At 50.8% G+C, this 22,708-nt stretch overlaps 1 protein-coding gene across 13 annotated transcripts in view; it reads right to left on the bottom strand.

Moving 5' to 3' along the window:
• Positions 1-2,298: 2,298 nt before the first annotated feature.
• The window catches only part of ADARB1 (adenosine deaminase RNA specific B1), a 114,542-nt gene continuing 94,132 nt past the window's right edge, over positions 2,299-22,708 (bottom strand). For 11 of the 13 annotated variants that reach the window (XM_067739677.1, XM_067739678.1, XM_067739672.1 and 8 more), the window contains 2 exons: positions 6,942-7,120; positions 2,299-6,186 (listed from right to left, as the gene is read on the bottom strand). In XM_067739677.1, the coding sequence (XP_067595778.1) occupies positions 6,007-6,186; positions 6,942-7,120 (359 nt within the window). In that variant the 3' untranslated portion in view covers positions 2,299-6,006. Of the gene's footprint in view, positions 6,187-6,941; positions 7,121-17,530; positions 17,907-17,941; positions 22,324-22,708 lie in introns of those variants that run through there. The other 2 variants (XM_067739682.1, XR_010943889.1) reach the window with 2 other exon arrangements.

Here is a 22,708-nt window from a genome sequence, read left to right as displayed (position 1 = left end):
GATTGTAAATTCATTCTGTTGTTCAGCTTGTCTATTGTGTTCACTGTTTCAAATTCTGCTTGGCTCTCTTGGTTTCATTTTGTCTCTTTGAGAATGTTCATTAAGCTAATTTTAAATTCTTGGGCTCTCTGTTCTAAAACATTGGCATATATTCTGACGGAATCTCTAATTCAATATTCTAACTGTCAAATAGCTGTACTCTTCAGACGTCTTCTTTCTCCTCAGGAGGTCATTTTCTGCGGGGTGTTCGCTACTTGGTCAGCTGGCCTCAGAGGCCTCAGTCCCAGGGAGCTGAGGGGTGGGGAGAGGCGGGGAGCCCCAGCCCCTGTAGCCCTGGCGCTCTGGGCTGTGGGCAGACGCGCCGAGAACAGGGCCTTTGCCCGCCCGGAGCTGCCCTACAGACCCAGGCCAGTGGTGCCGGTCGATGCTTAGCCACGCGCCCCCTCCCCGTCCTGTGTTCATGTGTGTCCATGAGCTGACGGTCAATTTTGTGGCTGTGAGGACTGCAGCCCACGCTGCATATAATAGATAACAATAAAACACATGATACTCCGGCAAGTCCCAGGGCCCGCTGCCCCTGCAGACGCCCGGTGGGTCCATCGCTGCACCCTCGCACCCACAGCCCGTCCAGAGCAGGGTCGCCGTCACCCATGTGTCTGGCGCGGGAAGCAATGGCGATGCCTCTCGTCATGGGCGTGACAGTTCTCAGAGGCTGCACCAACACGTTCTCAACTTCCGGCGCCCTCACAACCTGGCAGGCGCGTTTCAGGTACCATCCGCACAGCCTGCGCCCCTTTCTCGGGCCTGGGGACAGCAGGGCAGCAGAGGGGGCCGGAGCGGGGGTGTCCAGCGTGCACAACTCCCCCGCGGGCCGACGCCCGGGCCCAGAACAACGCACACGGCGAGTGAGGGGCTCTGGGGATCCAGTACCTTGATCTCAATGACCGTGAGCTCATACAGTGTGATTTTAACTAACGGCTGGGTTCGACCTCTCCCCAAATTCCCGCACCTTGGGCCAGTGCCCCGACTCGCCAGGTTCCCTCGGCCGGTCCCTCTGCCTTTACCAAAGAAATTATTAATAATATGACTAACTAAATGTTAATTAATATTAACAATTAAATGAAGCAATTTACGAAGTAGCTGCTTCCCCGCGCCCCCCCGCTGCAGCCCGCCTGCCCCCTTCCCTCCTCCTCTCTCCACCATGACACCCACCCGACACCCCTCCCATCCCAGGAATGGATCTGTAGTCTTTGCTGCAGGAGAACAAGAGCTCCGTGTCACGTCAGCCCCGTCGCGGAACACGGGGTCTTGCCCGCCCCCTCCATGGAGCCACAGGAAGACCCCACGGGGAAAAGCCCTTCTACAGACTGAACTGTAGAGGAGACTGTCCCCAACCTTTTCTCTGAAGCTTAATCTGCCCTTTTTGATGACACATATTTTCATTTGAATGTTGCTTTTATTGTGGGGAAAAAAATGAAAACGGAATCAAAATGGATGCAAAGGACAGTAAATTACTTGTCTATAACTGTGCTGCTTTTTGTTTGTATGGGACTTTTGACTTTTCAAAAGGTTGTCCTGTTTGCTTTTCATGTTGATACAGAAATGTTGGACAGAGATAAAATTTTTAAAAAGGAAACTAAAATTAAAATGACTCCCAATCCCATCACTCGCACACGGTGACCAGACTCGGCCTCTTCCAGATTGTTCCGTGTGTGCTTGTGCCCTTCTCACATAAAGCATCGGAATTTCTCTACAACCGCGAACTTCAATACTGCCTTGCAGCCGGCTTTCCACTTTACTGTGAACGGCCCTCCAAAACGCCAGCCCTGAACACTGCTGCTCTACCCTGTAACCAGGTAGCTGCCTCACTGTGGCCGACACCCAGACAGTCCGGCCAGCGACGAGCTGGTGTGGGCTCCCCCTCTGCTGTCCCGTCCACGGTGCTCCACACGCCTCACGCCACGTGGGCTCACGTCATCCTCCCTCTCTATAGCCGGGCAGGAGCAGGGCCAGCTATGCAAGTTCCACTCCTCCGCCTAACGTGTGGGAGTGGCCGGCGTGTGCCAGGAACTCACGTGGGGGGGTGGGGTGGCCGGTGTGTTCCAGGAACCCACGTGGGGGGGGGGGGAATCAGAGGGCCCAAGCCCCAGGGGAGGCGCTCAGAGCCACGCACAGATGACAGGAGTGGAGCGTCGGCCCAGTGCCCTCGGCTGGCGCCCACCCACACCTTCCCAAACACTACTCTGGACCAAGGAGGGAAATAACCAGGGAGGAGAGAGAATCTCAGCGAGGCTGTGGTAGTGAAACATGGTTTTATTGAGAACGTCTCAAGTCCTCTGTCTGAGTGACAGGGTCTCATGCTCGGTGCTGGCTGGTCTCAGTGCAGGAGGAAGCTCATGCAGGGGGTCACGTGTGGCCTGCACATCAGTGGACACACAGGGGGCACCGAGGAGTGCGCCTGGGTGACAGCGCTCTCGGCGGGATTACATTCATATGAAGTGTCCGAATTCTAGAATAAAATTAACAGCATATAACCCAAAGTTGGAGAAGCAAACAGCTTTCGGGGCTCATTCCACGAACATTCCACAGACCGCCTTTAACTGTTCACGACTGGGTCCGCAATGCAACAGCAGCCCAAGCCGTGGCCAAGATGAGAGTCCTCGGGGCTGGGGGCGTGCACCTCCAGACACTGAACGAGGAAGCGCACACGCGCTGCCGGAAACAGGAGCTCAGAGTCCAGATCGCCAGAGCCTCCCCCTCCCAGCCATGTGGACACAGAACCCCAATGCCCTGGGCCGGCCTCTGGCCAGGGAGAGACAGTCACAGGACACGCCGAGGAAAAGGACACGCGAAGCTGGACTCACACGACCACACTCTGCTCTTTCCATTCATATAGTTTTGATAAAAAGAAAACCTTCTGAGAGATTCACTAATTTCACAGAATTTAGAGATGCGATTTTACTTCTCGTGCTGGATCAAATTTATCGTCGGGGCAGACCTTACATTTTGGTGTGAAATAGTTTGGAAATGGAAAAATCCCATCTGTCTTTATTTGTTCCTGGAGAAAAGGGGCAGGGCGTGCTCCCCCTCCCAGCACCCACCAATTCCATTCTGGGACCTGGCTACCCCAGGAGACTGGGAGGCTCGGCCACGTGAAATTACAAGGAAAGCAGGGATTCTAGAGTCTGGAAAGCAACAAAATTATTCAAAAAAAATAAATTCCAGAGAAGTTAATACCTTGTGAAATGTGGGCTTGTACATTTTAAAATAAAATAACTGTTTTTGATTATAATAAAAATCTCCAAATAGAAAAAGATGACGAAAAGCCCCATTAAGACTCAGAGTCAAACTGCAGGGAGGAGGCGAGGCCTCCCGACCCCGAGCAGGGGTGAGGGCTGAGGAACCAGCGATCACGGCCCCCACCTCGGCCACCCTCTCCACAAGCCCTGGCTCGGGTCACAAAATGAGACTTCTCTATGGCGGACCTTCCCGCCAGCAGGACAGCTGCCCAGTGGCCCCAGGCACCACAGCAGGGCCAGTGTCTTTGCAGAATACATACTACAGGCTTGGCCGCCGAGACAGAACAGAAACCCTCCCAAACCCCACCGGCCAAAATGTCCTCAAAGTTTAAGATTTTTCTCAAAAGATCAAGGGCCTGGTTGTGTCAGATTTCCAAAGTTTCTAAAACCCAGATTAAGGACCCTGGATGCAAAACGACACCTCAAGGAAATGCCTACGTGGTGATGCACGGCGGGCTGCGCGCCCTGATTTGTCTTTTGGGGGGGTGTGCGTTTCCTCCTTTTTCCTGCTTACAGAGGAGTGTGCCAGCTGCCCTGTCCCAGGAGCTGTGCAGGCCTCCTGCCCCAGCCCGACTCCCCGCAGCCCCGCCTGGCCCTGCCGCCCAGCGGTCCCCGACCCCCTCGCCCGCGATCCTTGGCTACCTTCCTCCCCGGGCCTGGGTGCCCTCGGGGCAGGAGCCCCGCGTCAGGTCCGTCCTGGACGGTCGCACAGATGTGAACCGGGAGAGGCAGCGGGGCACAGCCACGCGGCACGGACCCACACAGTAAGGCATTCGTTTACCTGGGCTGGGGCATGGTGGGGCATCGTGCTCAGGTCCACAGTCGGCTGACAGAGGGGGAGCCGGGCGTCCTGGCCTGCTTGTGTGCACGTGCAGTATCATTCCTCTGGACTTTGTAACCAAAATCCACATATTTTTTAAAAACTAAGTCCATCTCCCAATCCCCATTAGAAAAAATACCATTTATAGAGAGAAGAATAAAAATGCAGGGACTCACAGATGTCTTTTCTGAGTGTGCAGGAGACTGCTGTGGTCGGGGGGCGCCGCCAGACACCCTTCTTTTCTCGGGTGAAACCACAGCAGGCCCCGCCGGGCCATGCGGGCCCGAGCCCTGTGCCGACCGGGTCGAGACAAGAAAACGCCCTGCAGAGATGGCGGCACGGGCAACCCTCGTCCTCTGACCCGGCCAGGCCCCGGCAGTGTGGCCCCCTCCCCCCTGCCCTGCACGCGCCCACGGGGCGCAGCACCTCAAGTCTCCATGCGGACGCGGAGACACCTGGAGACGTGACCTTCTGGGACCACGTCTCCCACTCTGAGCGCCCGGGCTCTGGGCCAAAGTGCCAGTGGCCGTCCTGTTCCTGCTCTGAGTTTTCTGAGCCCATAAAGGACACGGGACACCCAGGCACACAGCTTGGCGCCTGGACTTGGCTGGAGGGCCCTCTCTGCCTATGGTACCCCCAAGACCCCCCAGAACCAGGAACTGGTGCTGACTCAGCAAAGGGCACAAGCTCCTCTCCGACCCTCCATGGAAGCGGGAGGAGCGTGCTGTGACCTTTGCGTCAGGGCGGGGCGGCCTCCCGGGGTCCCCACCGGCCCGCCTGCCCTGACCCCCGGCTCGCTCGGCCCGCCTGGGACTGGCCTGTGTGCTGTGGGGTGCCGAGCAGTGTCCCGGGCACCCCCGACTCCAGACCACCCCCCTTCCCTGCCGTGACACCAACATCCCAACCTGGTCGAGACCCCACCAGCAACACTGTGTCTTGCCAGCTCTCAGCCTGAACACTTGTACTTCAAACATGTCCTTGATAAAGCTGGAAAGATTAGAAAATATGCCTTAAGTGGCATTTTCCAAGAATGAATACCTACTTCCTTAGCTCTATTTCCATCCTGTGAAGATCTTGGGACAGCCATTCACATCCAGGAGGTTCAGAGGAAGGACCAGAGGGAATTCTAGGTGATTTACTGTGCAGTAGCCCCTGTGGATCCCTTCTAGTCCCTAAAAGTTAAATACTGCTTAAAAAACCCAAATGAATCGCCAGGCCTACTGACCACGTTTGACCTCTGATTATTTAGAAGTCAACCGGGAGACGATTTTCCATGATATGGTCCTACGAGGAGCACAGAAACTTCTAGAGGACACTGGAGGCTGCAGGGACCTGGCTGCGACGCCATGCGCCCCACCACGGGTCGCTGCGCTGTGGACGTGGGCTCCGTGCGGGGAGTCCTCTCCCAGGGAGGCGCCTACGGGGAACAGGGACCTACGTGTGGACAGGGGTACAGTTTCTTTAGGTTACTGCCTCCTATCTATTTCCTCACTCCCTCCGTATACAAATGCTTCTTTGCAATCAAAGTAATGTGGCGTAAGAGTGACCTGACATAGTTACTTCTTATTTATAAACCATATTCCTAGTTCTGAATAAATTAATTATTCAAGAATTTCACACAAAGTAATTCCTATTTTTCCTAAACTTCAGGAAGCCCTACTCAGTAGAACTCAACTTCTAAATGTAAACTGAGGTTGAAAGCAGTCACTGGATGATTCAAAAGGGGGAACACTGCTGTAGAGAGATGCCAGGTGGTGACACGGGACCCAGACGCCAGACCCCGCGCCCCGCGCGCCTGCCCCGGGGACGGTGCCGCGCGCCCAGCTCCCACACATCCCACACCTGCCCCGGCTCAGCTGCGAGGTTTGGGGCCGCGCTGCACACCCGTCAGGGTGTGAGTGAGAACTGGTCCTGTTCCGTGGGCTTCTCCACCCAGGCGCCCAGCCCGGCCTTGATGAAGGCTCTGAACAGACAGGCCTTGGCGGCCTGGTACTCCTTGGCCACCAGCTTGGACTCGTGGTACACGTTGGGTTTAGTGATCTTGGACCGCAGTAAGTTGGAGGGAACCTGTAGAAAGATTTAAAAAAAAACAAGTGCAACTGTTTAAGCAATAACGGTAGAAAATGAAACTCAGTATGATGTTCAAAAAACGGCGTTTCAAACAGTGCTGCTTCTGGGGGGAGCCAAGGGACAGTGCCATCCCCAGGGACCGTGTCACACGAGCCACGCTGGACACCCCGAGGGTCTGCGTCCTCAGCCCCAAGTGACCCCAAGGTCGCGTTTCATACCTGCATGTCTTTAACAAACAACACCTCTGCCGTTTGGTCACAGGGAGAACTCGAGCCCCCCCCCCCACCTCCTCCAAATTTTTTGTGCAGATCTTAGAATCAGCAGGGCAGCTACCCAAGGCCCCCTGCGCGGGTGAGGGTCCCGCCACGGGGACGCAGCAACCTCTGCCCATCACAAATAAAAGCTACTGACCCGACTTACAAGTAAGTGGAAGCTGGTAACGTACTGACTCACTAGAGGGGAGTTTGTGTGGGGAAGAAGGGCCGTGCTGCTGCAAAGCCCCAACCCCCAAACAAAGCCCTCCAAACACACGGGTGGGACCCAGGGCGCCCCGAGCTGCGGGCCCCGAGGAGGACTCCGCGGGAGTGCCGAGCCCCAGGCTCCGGCGGGCTGGGGTGGGAGTCTGGGGTGGGGGGGCTGAGCCTGCTTTGAATCTGAGGAGCCAGGGCCAGACTGTCAGCCAAGAGCACCCTGAAGAGACCAGGCGTGGGGCGGCCGCCCGGGCAGGCTGGTGGGGAAGGGCGCCTCAGTACCTTGCCGTGCACACGCATCCAGCGACAGTACAACGCGTGCTTACACAGGCGAGAGGCGCGGCCCAGCTCGTCCTTCCCTGTGGTGGCGTTGATGACCTCGATGGCCGAGTCGCCCACCGTCCAGTTGACACTGAAGTTGGGGGCCTTCCCCGGCTGCCGCGCCTCCGCGTTGCTGATGCCTAGAACGAGATGGGGGCGGGTGACGCGGGGCCCGGCGTGCGTGCTGCGGGGACGCGGCCCGACAGCGGTTGGCCAGGCGCGCCTGCCCTCCCAGCAGCCCGCCCCAGTCCCTGCCGCCCAGAAACACACCTGTCTGTGCAGGGAGGCAGGTGGGCCCGTAGAAACCCCCAACCCCGAGACTCCATGCGCTCCCGAGCTCACTCGGGGCCAAACCTCTAGACACCTGGGTGGAGGGGGTCCCACTTCCAGGAGTGACTCAGGGGCCCACACGGCTGTGCTCCTGTTGTTAGCGCGCCTGGCGCTCAGATGCTGCCCGCCGGGGCCAGGCGAGTTCAGCCCCCGCCTCACACGCAAGACACGAGCGATCCAGGAAACCCGGCTCTCGAGTGGCGTGTACGAGCGAGACGGTGCCTCCTCAGCAGGGTTCAACCCTCCTGTCTTGACCAACCGAGGCTCACGTCCTGGGGCTGAAAGTGGGACACGCTCAGGTCGCCGCCGGGGACTGAATGCACACTCCCCGCCCCCCCTGCGTGTAGAGCCCGGTCATTCAACCCCGCAGACGGCAGACACAAGGCCACAGCGCCTACGACAGCAGCTGGCCTGCACCTGGACCCTCCAGGGGGCTTCAGCCCGGCCCTCGCTCTTGGTGGCCATCTACTCCTCCCTCGCACAGAACGTTACAGCCAGGACAGCAGGTCCAGGCAGCCCCCAGTTGGCGCCCAGGCCTCGCTCAGAAGCCTCACTTCCTCAGGGCAAAACAGCAGCTCCTCTGAAAGCAGCAGGAAGAGACAATAAAGAAAATTCATGTTTACAGCCACCAGCCTCGGGTAGATTCATTTAAAGGGACGACACACGCTTAACGGGATGTCCATGCTCCCCTCCCCTAGGGCGTGCGGGGGAGGGAGTGGGCACCCGCTCTGTCCCGCCTCCCCTTTACCCCGTCACTGGCTGGTCGCAGGAGGAGGGGGTGGTTGGTTCTGAACTAACATCCGGACATGACGGAGAAGCTTCTTATTAGCAGCACTGGCCGGAGAAGCTTCTTATTAGCAGCACTGGCCGGGGCTTCTTAAAGGGTCCTGACATTCAACACAGACCCCACCCCCACGGACACGGCGGGGAGCTGCTGCCCCACGGGGGCACCTGCGGAGGGTCGCCCAGGGCTTCTTCCAGGGGCAGGCGGAGGTGGGGGGGCCCCCATGCAGGGGACAAGCCTCAGGCACCGAGCGGAGCTCGCTCGGGCTGGGTGGACCACACGCTGGATGACCTGCTCTAACACAGCTCCTGAAGGGAATCACAGGGTGACTTCGGGTCACTAAATGGACACTTTAAAAATGATGATTTAGGGCTTCCCTGGTGGCGCAGTGGTTGGGAGTCCGCCTGCCAATGCAGGGGACGCGGGTTCGTGCCCCGGTCCGGGAGGATCCCACATGCCGCGGAGCGGCTGGGCCCGTGAGCCATGGCCGCTGAGCCTGTGCATCCGGAGCCTGTGCTCCGCAACGGGAGAGGCCACAACAGTGAGAGGCCCGTGTACCGCAAAAAAAAAAAAAAAAAGATGATTTGTCCACAGGAGGAGTGCAGATTAAGAGATGCATTCTTCCCTGGTGTCGCGGTGGTTAAGAATCCACCTGCCAATGCAGGGGACACGGGTTCGAGCCCTGGTCCAGGAAGATCCCATGTGCCATGGAGCAACTAAGCCCGTGCACCACAACTACTGAGCCTGCGCGTTGCATCTACTGAAGCCCACACGCTCTAGAGCCCATGCTCGCAACAAGAGAAGCCACTGCAACAAGAAGCCCGTGCACCACAACGAAAAGGACACCCTGCTCGCCGCAACTAGAGAAAGACAGCGCGCAGCGACGAAGACCCAACGCAGCCAAAAATAATAAATAAAAATAAACTAAATGTATAAAAAAGAAAAAGAGGTGCCCTGCCTTCTACTCGTTCAACCACAGAACTGCCTAGCCCCTACTAATTTTTTGTTCGGACACCTAAGTCCTCCTGGCCACAGTGGCCTCCTCTGAGGTCTTCTTCCGAGCCCCACGGAGGCGGTCCAGCTGGCAGCCAGCTACCGACTGGCTTCACACCATCCCCCGAAAGACAGAGAAGAGTCTGAAGGCGGAAGGGGTCGGAGCCCCCCCAGTGAGGCTGGGTGGAAAGCACACCCCGTGGACAGAGCAGGGAGTGCAGGTCCCCCCCGCCAGTGCCGACCTCTGGCTGACCTCTGCTCCGGACTCCAGGCCCGGCCATCCGCCTGCCCTCTCAGATGTGCACGAAGCCCGCCCACGGGAATCCTCCTCAGAGCAAAGCCAGCACCCGGGGCAGCCCCTCTATCCGTGCCCCAGGCCTGCCCCTTCCCCAGCAGCCAGCCTCGGGGCTCAGCACAGGGACTTTAGAAACTACCCCTAGGGAGACAGACCCAGTTCTGAGAAAAGCTTCAGGGTTCCTTCCAGGTTTCTGCCTTCTCCATTAAACTGCTGAATCATTTTTTCATTCCAAGACGTGAGCGCTGAGTTATTTCACCTTCCGTGAATGTTTTAACTGAAGTATAACAAAGTGTGCAACTTTTCACAGTGAGCAACCCGTAGGCAGCATCTGCTCAGTAAACTGAGCCTCTGGCCCCAGAGGGGCCCCCCGCGCCCTCTCCTTGTCACTGCCCCTCCCCCGTGGCAGCCACCGTGCCGCCCCCCCGCCCCCACAGCACTGACCGGTGCTGCCTGCCTCGATATTCATTAAATGAGTATTTCTCAGACCCTCAAATTAATATTTGATTTCTATACTTGCTAAGTACTCTCCCCAAGTTAGTGAGGTTTATTCTTTCTATCCTCTTCTGTTTTCGGAGTCACTTCCTCTTAGTTGTTCTATTTCCTTACATAGATCACCTCCTTTGTGTTTACTTTCCTCAAAAGCTTGACAGCAGCTGTTCATTCGTGTTTTGTGAGTGAACAGCTTGGGGGCTGAACAGAGGCAGTCGGCAAGGCCTCTTGTGCCTCCTTCTGGGATGGGCCTCCAATTCCAGGGAGAGCCTGGAGGAAAAGCCAGGACCCAAGTCCCTTCTAGACCGAGAGCCCAGAGCCCAGCCTGGCCCTTGCCTGGGGGCCTCACCACGGGCCGGACTCCAGTGGAGGAAGCTCCGGCCTCCTCCTAGATGTCCCCAGGGCATGGGACAGCCAGCCTGTTAGGAGTTCAATGCAGTCCTGGTTTCAGCATCTCCTCGTTTCACTCTGCTGCCAGGATACGCCTGCTCTGAGCTCTGGGGTTTTCCCCCCCAGCAGTTCTGTCAGGTGTCTGGGTCGTGGGTGGCTGTCACTAGCCCACCTGCCTGGTGTGCAGTCGGTTCCTGCAGGTCACCAAGCTGCCGCTGAGCTTATTCAAGGCCACAGCCTTTCAAGTACGGAGTCAGGGAGGGGTGTGGGGGGAAAGGGGGGGAATCTGTTTAGGTACAACTGGTGCGGGAATCTTTCATGAATAAATGGATAATGCTTATATCACATTATTTTCCTTTGCAATTCCATTACTTTTCTACAACAAGGTCAAAATCAAGGGTTACTGTTGAATGATACTTAAACCTTGGAATTACAACATTTTGCATTAAAACTAGAAACGGTCAATTAATTGTTCAAGTTTTTAAAATTTATTTTAAGCTGAGTAAACTACCATCTTTAGCAAGAATGGAGAAAATAAGGCAAAGAGAAAACAGCTAGCCCAAGGTTCCAACACTAACCACACACTCTTCCTGGAGCAGAGAGCCCCAGATGGCCCCAAGAGCTTATCTCTATGAGCCTCCGGGGCCAACACTGCTGTAGTATGGACACCAAGAAAAGCTTATCTTTCCGGGGCTGCAAAGCAAGAACCAGGGTAGTAAGTTAATCACAGACCATGGTGCAAAAAACAATAAAAGAAGAACAACTTTGTCTGGTAATGAGAGCCCCTCTGTTGCTGTAAATTAAGTGTGCTGAATCAGAACTTTTTGAGCAGAAGTACAGAGAACCTGGGAATTGGCCTAATAACTGATACAAGTAAACACTTAGGAAACTCAGCTGGCACTCATATTTTTCTTAGTTCCCTTGTAAAGATACCTCCTACATTCCTCACACAGTAACATGTAATCAAATGCATTACACACAGAACGAAGAGTAACAGACATGCAGGGTGACTGTGGGTTCCCGTTACAGAAACTGCTACACGGTCAGGAAAATGTGCAGTTACAGTCTGGACTGAAAGTGGTCTTTGCTCTGCACATACACAAAGACCTGAGTCGAGCTGAAGCGGAAGGAAACCGAGTACACAGCACCCGACAGCGATGGTGACACGGGCCGTGTAGCCGGGGCCGTGAGCCCCGAGCCTGCAGCCCCTGGAGCAGAGCACCTTCGAGACTTCCATTCTGATTTTCGTTCAAAAAGGCCCCCTGAGCTGACAGAGCGGGGGTGGAACCAGCGGGCAGCACGAGCCTGTGAGGGCGAGGTGGCCACACACACCTGTCCTGCTGTCCTCCCCAGTCCCAGATGGGGCCACGGCTCCGCGCAGAGGACCTCGGGCCGAATCAGACTCCCTTCTTGCACGAGCCCAGGGTGGGGTGGCTAAAACACCCACTCCGGGAAGGAGCCCAGGCGCTCTGGTCCAGAAGGTGACGTGTGTGCTGCTGGCGAGCCGGCCGGAAGGCGGGCCCATCGCACGGACAGGGGGTCAAGCCGGCCTCGCCCCGAGCACCGCACAGGGCTGGTGCGCGAAAGGGGAAGTGCCTTCCCCACCAACGCGCCTGGGGGGCCAGACGGGGACTCCACCTGCTGGCGCAGACGCAGGGAAAGGGGGACACCTGGGCGGCATGGGGGCGGCAGACGCCTGGAGGGACACGCGGCGCTTGCGCCCTGCGGGCGGCACTTTGGGCCAGGTTCATGTTCTGAGCGGCGCGTGACCTTCCAGGGGCCCTGCTGCAGCAGCACCTGGAAGGGGGTGGGCAGCGGTGACGGGGAACACACCGCACAGGGTGGGGAGGATCCAAGGGCAGGTGTGAGGGGTCGGGTTCCATGACAGGAAGGAGCACGTGCCTGCCCCCGAGATACGATTTGAAGACGGTGCTCAGTGAAGCTTAGCAATTATTTTTGAAAAATCCTCAAAAGTGTCATCAGTGAAATAGGTAAAGACATCCACACAGAGAGAATTTTAAAAAGCAACAGGCCAATCACATCCCATAGGCGCTCAAGTGTTTAGAACACACTTTGAGGTCACGTGTATCCACAACAGGCAGTGGCCATCCACTCCACCTGGGACACCTCGTCCTTCTCAGGAAGCGTCCCTAGACAGTACAGTTACCAGAAGGTTTCTCTCTTTGGCCACCAACTGAAAACCTAATTGGAGACGTGGCGCCTTCTCTCAGAATGGGGATCAGAGCCAGGAGAAGGCGACTGTGAGTGAACAGCTGTGACAACGCCCGGTGGGTCCCGGGGCACCGGCCTCCACACGGTCTCGACAGCTCCCCCCATCAAAGGCTGGTCCCTCAGAGCGCGAGGCCCCTGGCACGGCCGTGAGCGAGCAAATCGGGGCGTCTCTAGCAGGGCAGACCAAAGGACACAGTGAAGCAGGAGGCTCGGGACGAGACCTGTGAGCTCTGCCCCAGGAGAGGATGGAGAAAAAGGCAAAGGATAAAACGGAAGAAAATCTCTCTGACCTGAAGACTCCATTACCCAGATCAAAGTGTTCACAGTCGTCAGCAGGAAAAAGGAAAACCGGCCGCACACCTAGGCTTTATCTGTTGAAACCTGTGAATTTTAGGGGAAAGCGATAAATTTAATGCTCCAAGGGTAAAACAAAAGGGGGTCCCAGGACAGAAAGAAAATCGAGGTGGCTCAGCGGCACAGGAGACAGGAGGACGGCTGGGGTTCTCAGGGCAGGGCCAGGCTCGAGGTGTCTGCGGTCCTCAGACAAGCGATTGAAGGCACGTTCCGATGCAGAGCACCGCACGCGCAGGCATTTTCCCAAAAATCAAACAGGAAGCAATCAACAAACAACTCTACTCTGTCCACTAAATTAAGGACATATTTCAGCAAAATGAAAAATAAACCTGAGTGTGGAATTGAAGAGAGGGGAGTCCACGGGTACAGGAAACAGTGATTAGAGGAGGACGCGTGCCACTTCTCCTGCTGTCCAAACAACTGTTGATAATAGGTCTGGAAGGCTTATTAGGAAGGGCTTTTTGAAAGTTCCTAAAATTCAAGATGACATCAGAATCTAGAAGGATGAGGGTGAGAAGAATGTGGACTGAAAACAACACTGAGGTTGTAGTTCTTCTCCAGCTGTGACCTTTACAAATACTGATTAATTTTTCATGCTAAATTTTAATCAAATATATTTAAACCACTTTTAAAAATTTAAGGGTGGGCTTCCCTGGTGGCGCAGTGGTTAAGAATCCGCCTGCCAATGCAGGGGACACGGGCTCTAGCTAGCCCTGGTCCGGGAAGATCCCACATGCCGCGGAGCAACTAAGTCCGTGCACCACAACTACTGAGCCCACGCACCTAGAGCCAATGCTCTGCAACAGGAGAAGCCACCGCAATGAGAAGCACCGCAGCAAAGAGTAGCCCCCCGCTCACCGCAACTAGAGAAAGCCCGCGTGCAGCAACAAAGACCCAATGCAGCCAAAAATAAAATTTAAAAAGATAAAAATTTAAGGGTTATCACTGGGGAAAACAAAATAAGATTTAAAACTTCCAAAGCACAAAAAAAGAGAAAAAGACAATTTAATCAACTCAGCAAAAGTAAGGGGAAGAAAATAATAGTGAGAAGGTATAAGGGCCAGAAAGTATAAGAGACAAAAGGAAGAATGAAGAATTCACACCCTGGGTCCAAACCTGGTCCCTCCTGCTTCCTCGGGGGTCATTCTGTCCTAGAAGGATGCGTACAGAGCATGGAGACCCCTATTCTAGACACCGGGGCAAGGAGAAAAACACCCACGCCTATTCCTGCCTGGAAAACACACACACACTCATTCTTATTCACATTTATATTCTCTCTCTCATTTAAGGCTTCACTGTCTTGACACAAAAGCAGCTCTTTTCACCAATTATCAACAGTCACGTGCTTTCCCCTGGCAGGCGGTACAGCTTTCTGTCCTGGTCTGACAGCACCACGCCCCGCAACCCGACTCCCATACCATCTCCCCAGAGACCCTCGGAACTCAGACCAGATCCGTCAGGATTCGCTCCCCGACGCTGCCTTGTTTGTTACTGTTTTTTTAAAAATATGTATTTGGTTTACTTAAGAAAGATGTCGGCTCTTATTTTTAACTCTAAAAAGTTTTTTATAGATTACTTTTATTTATTAAATGGAAGCATAGTTTATTTACAATATTATGTTAGTTTCAGGTGTACAGCATAGTGATTTGGTATTTTTGCAGATTATACTCCATTACAGGTTACTGCAAGATATTGGGTATAACTCCCTGTGCTGTGCAGTAAATCCTTGTTGTTCATCTATTTTATACGTAGTAGTATGCATCTGTTAATCCCACACTCCTAATTTATCTCCCCATCCCTTCCCCCTTTGGTAACCGTAAGTTTGTTAGCTATGTCTGTGAGTCTATTTCTGTTTGTGTACAGATTCATTTGTATTATTTTTTAGAGTTCACATATAAGTGATACCGTATAATATTTGTCTCTGACCTACTTCACTTCGTGTGATCATCTCTGGGTCCATCCATGTTGCTGCAAATGGCATTATTTCATTCTTTTTTACGGCTGAGTAGTATTCCATTGTGTGTGTGCGTGTATAGACATATATGTGTATATACAGCACATCTTGTTTATCCATTCATCTGTCAATGGACATTTAGGTTGCTTCCATGTCTTGGCTACTGTAAATAATGCCGCTATGAACACTGGGGTGTATATATCTTTTTGAATTGGTGTTTTGGGTTTTTTTAATATATACCCAGGAGTGGAATTGCTGAATCATATGGTAGTTCTATTTTTTTTAGTTTTTTGAGGAACCTCCATACTGTTCTCCATAGTGGCTGCACCAATTTACATTCCCACCAGCAGTGTAGGAGGGTTCCCTTTCCTCCACATCCTTGCCAACATTCGGTATGTGTAGACTTTGATAACAGCCATTCTGACAGGTGTGATGTGATACCTCATTATGGTTTTGATTTGCATTTCTCTAAAACCTAGTGATGCTGAGCATTTTTTCCTGTTAGCCATCTGTATGTCTTCTTTGGGAAAATGTCTATTCAGGTCTTCTGGCCATTTTTTGATTGGGTTGTTTGTTTTTTTGATATTGAGTTGTATGAGCTGTTTATATATTTTGGCTATTAGCCCCCTGTCAGTCATATCATTTGCAAATACTTTCTCCCAGTCCATAGGTTGTCTTTTCACTTTGTTGATGGTTTCCTTTGCTATGCAAAAGGTTTTAAGTTTAATTAGGTACCATTATGTACTTTTGCATTTATTTCTTTTGCCTTAGGAGACTGATCCAAGAAAATACCATATAATTTACGTCAAAGAGTGTTCCACCGGGCTTCCCTGGTGGCGTGGTGGTTAAGAATCCGCCTGCCAATGCAGGGGACACAGGTTCGAGCCCTGGTCCAGGAAGATCCCACATGCCACGGAGCAACTAAGCCTGTGACCACAACTACTGAGCCTGCACTCTAGAGCCCGCGAGCCACAACTACTGAGTCCATGTGCTGCAACTACAGAAGCCTGCGCGCCTAGAGCCTGTGCTCCACAGCAAAAGAAGCCACCGCCATGAGAAGCCCGCGCACTGCAACGAAGAGTAGCCCCTGCTTGCCGCAACTAGAGAAAGCCCGCGCACAGCAACGAACACCCAACACAGCCACTAATAAATAAAATAAATTAATTTTTTTTAAAAAAAGAGTGTTCCACCTATGTTCTCTTCCAGGAGTTTTTTGGTTTCAGGCCTTACATTTAGGTCCTTAAACCATTTTGAGTTTATTCTTGTGTATGGTGTGAGGGTGTGTTCTAACTTCATTGATTTACATGCGGCTGCCCAGCTTTTCCAACACCACTTGCTGTAGAGACTGTCTTTTCTCCATTGTATATTCTTGCCTCCTTTGTTGAAGATTAATTAACTGTAGGTGTGTGGGTTAATTTCTGGGCTCTCTATTCTGTTCCACTGATCTATGTACCTGTTTTTGCACCAATACCACACTGTTTTGATTGCTGTAGCTTTGAAATATAGTCTGAAGTCAGGGAGGATGATTCCTCCAGCTTTGTTCTTTTTTCTCAGGATTGCTTTGGCAATTCAGGGTCTTTTGTGGTTCCATAAGAATTTTAGGACTATTTGATCTAGTTCTGTGAAAAAATGTCATGGGTATTTTGATAGAGATTGCATTATATCTGTAGATTTCTTTGGGTAGAATGGCCATTTTAACAATATTAATTCTTCCAATCCAAAAGCATGGGATATCTTTCCATTTCTTTGTATCACCTTCAATTTCCTTCATCAATATTTTATAGTTTTCAGGTCTTTCACCTCCTTGGTTAAGTATATTCCTAGGTATTTTATTCTTTTTGATGTGATTTTTAAATGGTATTATTTTTTTAAATGTTCTCTTTCTGATATTTCATTATTAGTGTACAGAAACACAAATGATTTCGGTATAGTAATCTTGTATCCTGCAACCTTACTGAATTCACTTATTAGTTCTAATAGGATTTGGGTGGAGACTTTAGGGTTCTCTATAAAAATTATCACATCATCTGCAAATACTGACAGTTTTACCTCTTCCCTTCCAATCTGGATACCTTTTATTCCTTTTTCTTGTCTGACTGCTGTGGCTAGGACTTCCAATACTATATTAAATAGAAATGGCAAGAGTGGGCATCATTGTCTTGTTTCTGCATTTAGCAGGAAGGTTTTTGGCTTTTCACCACTGAGTATTATGTTGTCTGTGGGCTTGTCATAAATGGCCTTTATTATGTTGAGGTATATTCCCTCTATACCTACTTTAATGAGAGTTTTTGTCATGATGGATGGTGAATTTTGTCAAATGCTTTTTCCTGCATCTACTGAGATGATCATGTGATTTTTTATCCTTCATTTTGTTGATGTGGTGTGTGGTGTATCACACTGATTGACTTGTGACCTTTAAACCATCCCTGTGACCCTGGAATAAATCCAACTTGATCATGGTACATGATCCTTTTTATGTATTGTTGGATTTGGTTTGCTAATATTTTGTTGGGGATACTTGCATCTATATTCGTCAAAGGTATTGGCCCATAATTTTCTTTTCTTGTGGTGTCTTGTCTGGTTTTGGTATCAGGTAATGGTGGCCTCGTAGAATGAATTTGGGAACATTCTGTCCTCTTCCACTTTTAGGAATAGTTTAAGAAGGATAGGTGTATGTTCTTTGTATGTTTGGTAGAATTCCCCTGTGAAGCTGTCCAGTCTTAGACTTTTGTTTTCTGGGAGTTTTTTTTTTTTTTTTTTTTGTGGTACACGGGCCTCTCACTGTTGTGGCCTCTCCCATTGTGGAGCACAGGCTCCGGACACGCAGGCTCAGCGGCCATGGCTCACGGGCCCAGCCGCTCCACGGCATGTGGGATCTTCCTGGACTGGGGCACAAACCCGTCCCCTGCATCAGCAGGCGGACTCTCAACCACTGCGCCACCAGGGAAGCCCTTTTTTTTTTTTTAATTACAAATTCAATTTCACTTCTAGAGATTGCTCTGTTCAAATTATCTGTTTCTTCTTGACTCTGTCTTGCCAGGCTGTAAGTTTCTAGAAATCTGTCCATTTCTCACTAGATTGTCCAATTTGTTGGCATACCATCTCTCACTAGATTGTCCAATTTTTTGGCATATAACTATTCACAGTACTCTCTTATGATTTTTTTTTGTATTTCTGTGGTATCGGTTGGTATTTCTCCTCTTTCATTTCTTAATTTATTTGGATCCTCTCTCTTTTTCTATTCTTGATAAGCCTGGCTAAAGGTTTATCAATTTTGTTTATCTGTACAAAAAACCCAGTTCTTGGTTTCATTTATCTTTTCAATTTTTTTTCAAATCTTTTTAATTTATTTCTCCTCTGATCTTTATTATTTCCTTTCTTCTGCTGACTTTGGGTTTTGTTTGTTCTTCTTTTTGTAATTTTTTTAGATGGTAGCCTAGGTTGTTTACTTGAAATTTTTCTTGTTACCTGAGGAAGGCCTGTATTGCCATGAACTTCCCTCGCGAATCACTTCTGCTGCATTCCATAGGTTTTGGGAAGTTGTGTTTCCATTCTCATCTGTCTTGAAGTATTTTCTGATTTCCTCATTGACCCACTATTTTTTAGTAGCATGTTGTTTAGTCTCCACGTGTTTCTTCTTTTCCTGTTTTTCTTTCAACAGTTGATTTCAGAAACAACATTGTGGTCAGAAACAACTCTTGGTATAATTTCTATCCTCTTAAATTTGTTAAGGCTTTTCTTGTGACCTAGTATGTAATCTATCCTGGAGAACATTCTATGTGCACTTGAGAAGAATGTGTATTCTGCTGGTTTTGGATGTAGTGTCCTATAGATATCAATCAAATCCAAGACCAAGTCTGGTCTATTGTGTCATTTAAGACCACCGCTGCCTTACTGATTTCTGTCTGATCTGTCCATTGATGTGAGGGGAGTGTTAAAGCCCCCTACTGTTATTGTATTATTGTCAATTTGTCCCTTTATGTCTGTTAGTATTTCCTTTATACATTTAGGTGCTCCTGTATTGGGTGTGTATATGTTACGGAACAGTATATCCTTTTCTTGTATTGATTCCCTTTATCACTATATAATGCCCTTCTTTGTCTTTGTTATAGCCTTCGTTCTAGTCTATTTTGTCTGATATGAGTATTGCTATCTCCTCTTTCTTGTCGTTTCTGTTTGCATGGAATATCTTTTTCCATCTCCTCACTTTCAGTCTGTGTGTGTCTTTTACCCTGAAGTGAGTCTCTTCTTGGCAGCATACTGAAGGGTCTTGTTTAGTATCCAATCAGCCACCCTATGTCCTTTGATCAGAGCATTCAGTCCACTGACATTTAAACTATAAATATTGATAGGTATGTACTTATTGCCATCTTACTGTTTTCCAGTTGTTTTTGTAGTTCTTCTCTGTTCATTTCTTCTTTTCATTTCCCTTGTGTGGTTTGATGATTTTCTTTAGTAGTATGCTTGGGTTCCTTTCTTTTTGGTTTTTGTGTACCTGTTGTAGGTTTTAGATTTGTGGTTACCTTGGGGTTCCTATATGTTGACCCATGATCATAACTACTTGATTTAAACTGAGTCATTTAAGTTCAAATGCATTCTAAAAGAGCTACATTTTTTACTGTCCTCGCCCACATTTTGTATTTTTGATATATTTTACACCTTCACGTTTATCCCTTTACTGTATATTGTAGTCACATTTGTCTTTTAATTACATACTGGATTATTTAAGTGATCTTCAATCCTTACTATATATTTGCCTTTCCTATTGGGATCTTCTCTTTCCTACATATTCTTACTTCTTTTCCATTTAGAGAAGACCCTTCAACATTTCTTTTAGGGTAAGTTTAGTATTGTCAAATTCTTTTAGTTTTGGCTTGTCTAAGAAATCCTTTATCTCTTCTTCTATTCTAAATGATAACCTTTTTGGTTAGAGTATCCCAGGTTTCAGCACTTTGAATATATCATGCCCCTCCCTTCTGGCCTGCAAAGTTTCTGCAGAGAAATCAGCTGACAGACCTATCAGGGTTCCCATGTAACTCACTCCTTGTTTTTCTCTTGCTGCCTTTAGAATTCATTACCTTGAACTTTTGCCATTTTAATTATATATCTTGGTGTGGGTCTGATTGGGTTCATTTTGTTTGGGACCCTCTGTACTTCCTGTACCTGGATATCTGTTTCCTTCCTTAGGTTTAGGAAGTTTCAGCCATAATTTCGATACCCTTCTCTCTCTCTCCTCCTTCTAGAACCCCTAAAATGCGAGTGTTGGCATGTTTGATGTTATCCCAGAGATCTCGTGTATGTTCCTCATTTTTTGGTTTTGTTTTCATTTGTCTTTCTGTCTACTGTTCTGATTGGGTGATTTCCATTCTTCTATCTTCCAGATCACTTATGTGTTCTTCTGTGGCATTTAGCCTATTACTCGTGGCTTCTAGAATGCTTTTTAATCTCAGATATTGAATTATCTATTTTTGACTGGGTCTTTGTTATATTTTCTAGTTCCTTATTAAGAAGATCTGTGTTTAGAGCAATCCTCTTCCCTAACTCAGTTAGGATTTTTGTTACCAATGTTTTGAATTCTTTGGTAAATTGCTTATTTCTGTTACATTATTTTTTCTGGGGTTTTCTCTTTTTTCCAATGGAGAATAGTTCCTCTGCCTTTTCATTTGATTTAACGTTCCCTGTCTCTGTGCATTTACCTGAAGCAGTTACCTATGGGGTCCTCAAGGGGTGATCCCAAGTGGGGGCATCACTGTACAGACTGTTTGCCCAGTGTCTTTGCCGTGAGGGCTGGATTTGACATGGACACCAGTCACATCCTTCCTCAGGGTATGCTGGCCACTGTTACCTTGGGAGGGGATGTGGCTGGAGATGGAGGGGCTAGAGCCTGTGCGGGGCAGGGTATGAGGTGGGACTTCCTCTCTGCTCAGTGGCCATCGCCACCCTGTCAGGGGTGAGGTCAGCAAACAAGCTGCTGGAGCGGAAGCCCTGAGGGTTGGGCTCGAGTTGGCTCTGTGCCCTTGAAGTGTGTGTTTTTCCATCTCCTGCACTGAGTACTTTGCCCCAAGGGAGGGGAGTGCTGAAGCCAAAGGGGCTTGTGTGCTTACAGAGGTCTGATGCTGCCTGTGTAGGCGTCTGCAGCTCTGCTCAGATGCAGCCCATGGTCACATCTTTTCCCCTGTCTAGTGCTGTGCTGTGGAGTGGAGTAGGCAGGGCTGGGGTGTTCACTCAGCTTGGGCTGGGACATGTGCCGAGGCAGTTATGGGAATTCAGGTGGCCACCTGAGTAAGCACCAACAGTGGCTGACATCACCCCACCCAGACCACACCCCAGGCCTCTGGGTCACCTCTGCATCCTCAGATCAAGTCTTTTCCCAGGTCCTGGCTGCCCTAGGTCCAGTGCCGAGGTGTGGTGTGGGGTGGGCAGGGCCAGGGTGGTCACTTCGCTCAGGCTGGGGAGAGCAGAACAGAAGCATCACTAAGGCAGACCTCTCCCCTCCCTACGTGGGGTCAGCCAGCACCCGTGCTCCTCAACAGCGGGGAGTCCAGGCTTCTCTAGCCCTTCCATCTGTCCCAGCGGCTCTCCGAGGAACAAGAGGCTTGTCTCCTACATGTAGGGCCCCAGGACTAGGATGCCCTGTCTGTGGCTCTCACGACTCACTCCCCAGGGCTGGTGTCGGCCCTGCGATCTCCCTTTTCCTCTGAGTCTCCTCCCGGGGGCACAGCTCGTGACCCGCCGCTCTGCTTCCCGTCCCACCCAATTACGTGTGTCTCGTTCTTGCAGCCTTGGTTGTACAGCCTTCCTCCTGCCAGTTTGCAGCTAGTGTTCAGTGAGGAGTGCTCCGTGTGGAGGTATCTTTGTGGAGCTCACGGGGAGGTGAGCTCACACCCTTGCTTCCCCATCTTGGCCTCTTCCTCTGCATGCTCCTGTTTTGTGACATCGCTGGCAGTAAAACCAGCACTGGGGGGAGTCTCACCCCGTGACCCCAGGCAGCCTGGCTGTGACCACGGCCCCTGGAGCTGGGGCACTGGGCCAGTCCAGCACCTTGGTCTTCCTTCTTGAGTTCTCCCAGTGCACATGGACAGCAAACTGGGCCAGTCGAGAAGCTCAGACTCAGGGGTCCAGTGGAGAAGCCAGAGCTGTCCTGAAACGTGCAGGTGCTGGATTTGAAACTAATCTGAAAAGGATAAACGAGAGAGCTCAGGAGGCCGGGGAAGAGCATCACGTGAGCGTCCAAGGCAAAGGCTCACCACCAGGAAATTCTTTCCGAAAGTAAACGCATGCTGTTTATGCTGAAATTAAAATAAAATTCTCATTTTAACCTCGACAGCATCTTCAAAAACAGCTCACTGCTAAGTCTTTAAATAAGTCCACCGAGAGTTGCTCTGGTTTCCAGGAAACCTTGTTTAGTTACGTCAGCCTCTCTCTGCACGGCGCTCAGGTCCGTTTTCCTTGCTCCCTTCCAACACTATGGTTCTCTCGCTGCTGTCACATTTCATTCTCTTTTCAACGTGGGAATGATCTGTGATAAACCGTGAAGTGAAAAAGGAACGACAAACACGACGCGAACTGTTAAACACACAGATGCGCACCACGTGTGCACGGCCAGAGGACGAGAACGGGACAACTCACATGTGCTGGGTGCTCCCCTGTCCCGGGCACTTACTAACTGTGGGACCCACTGTGAGAAAGTTCTGAGGGCTTTGCTGTGGGACCCATTTCAAAGGAGTGTGACCTCCCAAGACCTTAAGACACTGACACCCCCCCACCTCCAGACTTCTGCTGTTCGAATCCTTTCGTCTGTGACGACACCCGCAGTGGTACCTGTGGGCCCCAGGCTTTGGGGTCAGAGATGATACCAGGGAGGAAGAAGGAAGAGCAGATTCTTTCCTTATTTATAATTTCAC

This window comes from Pseudorca crassidens, chromosome 5, assembly GCF_039906515.1.
Source record: "Pseudorca crassidens isolate mPseCra1 chromosome 5, mPseCra1.hap1, whole genome shotgun sequence".
Taxonomy (NCBI): Eukaryota; Metazoa; Chordata; class Mammalia; order Artiodactyla; family Delphinidae; genus Pseudorca; species Pseudorca crassidens.
Note: the sequence above shows the minus strand (reverse complement) of the source record. Positions and strands in the feature narration are given on the sequence as shown.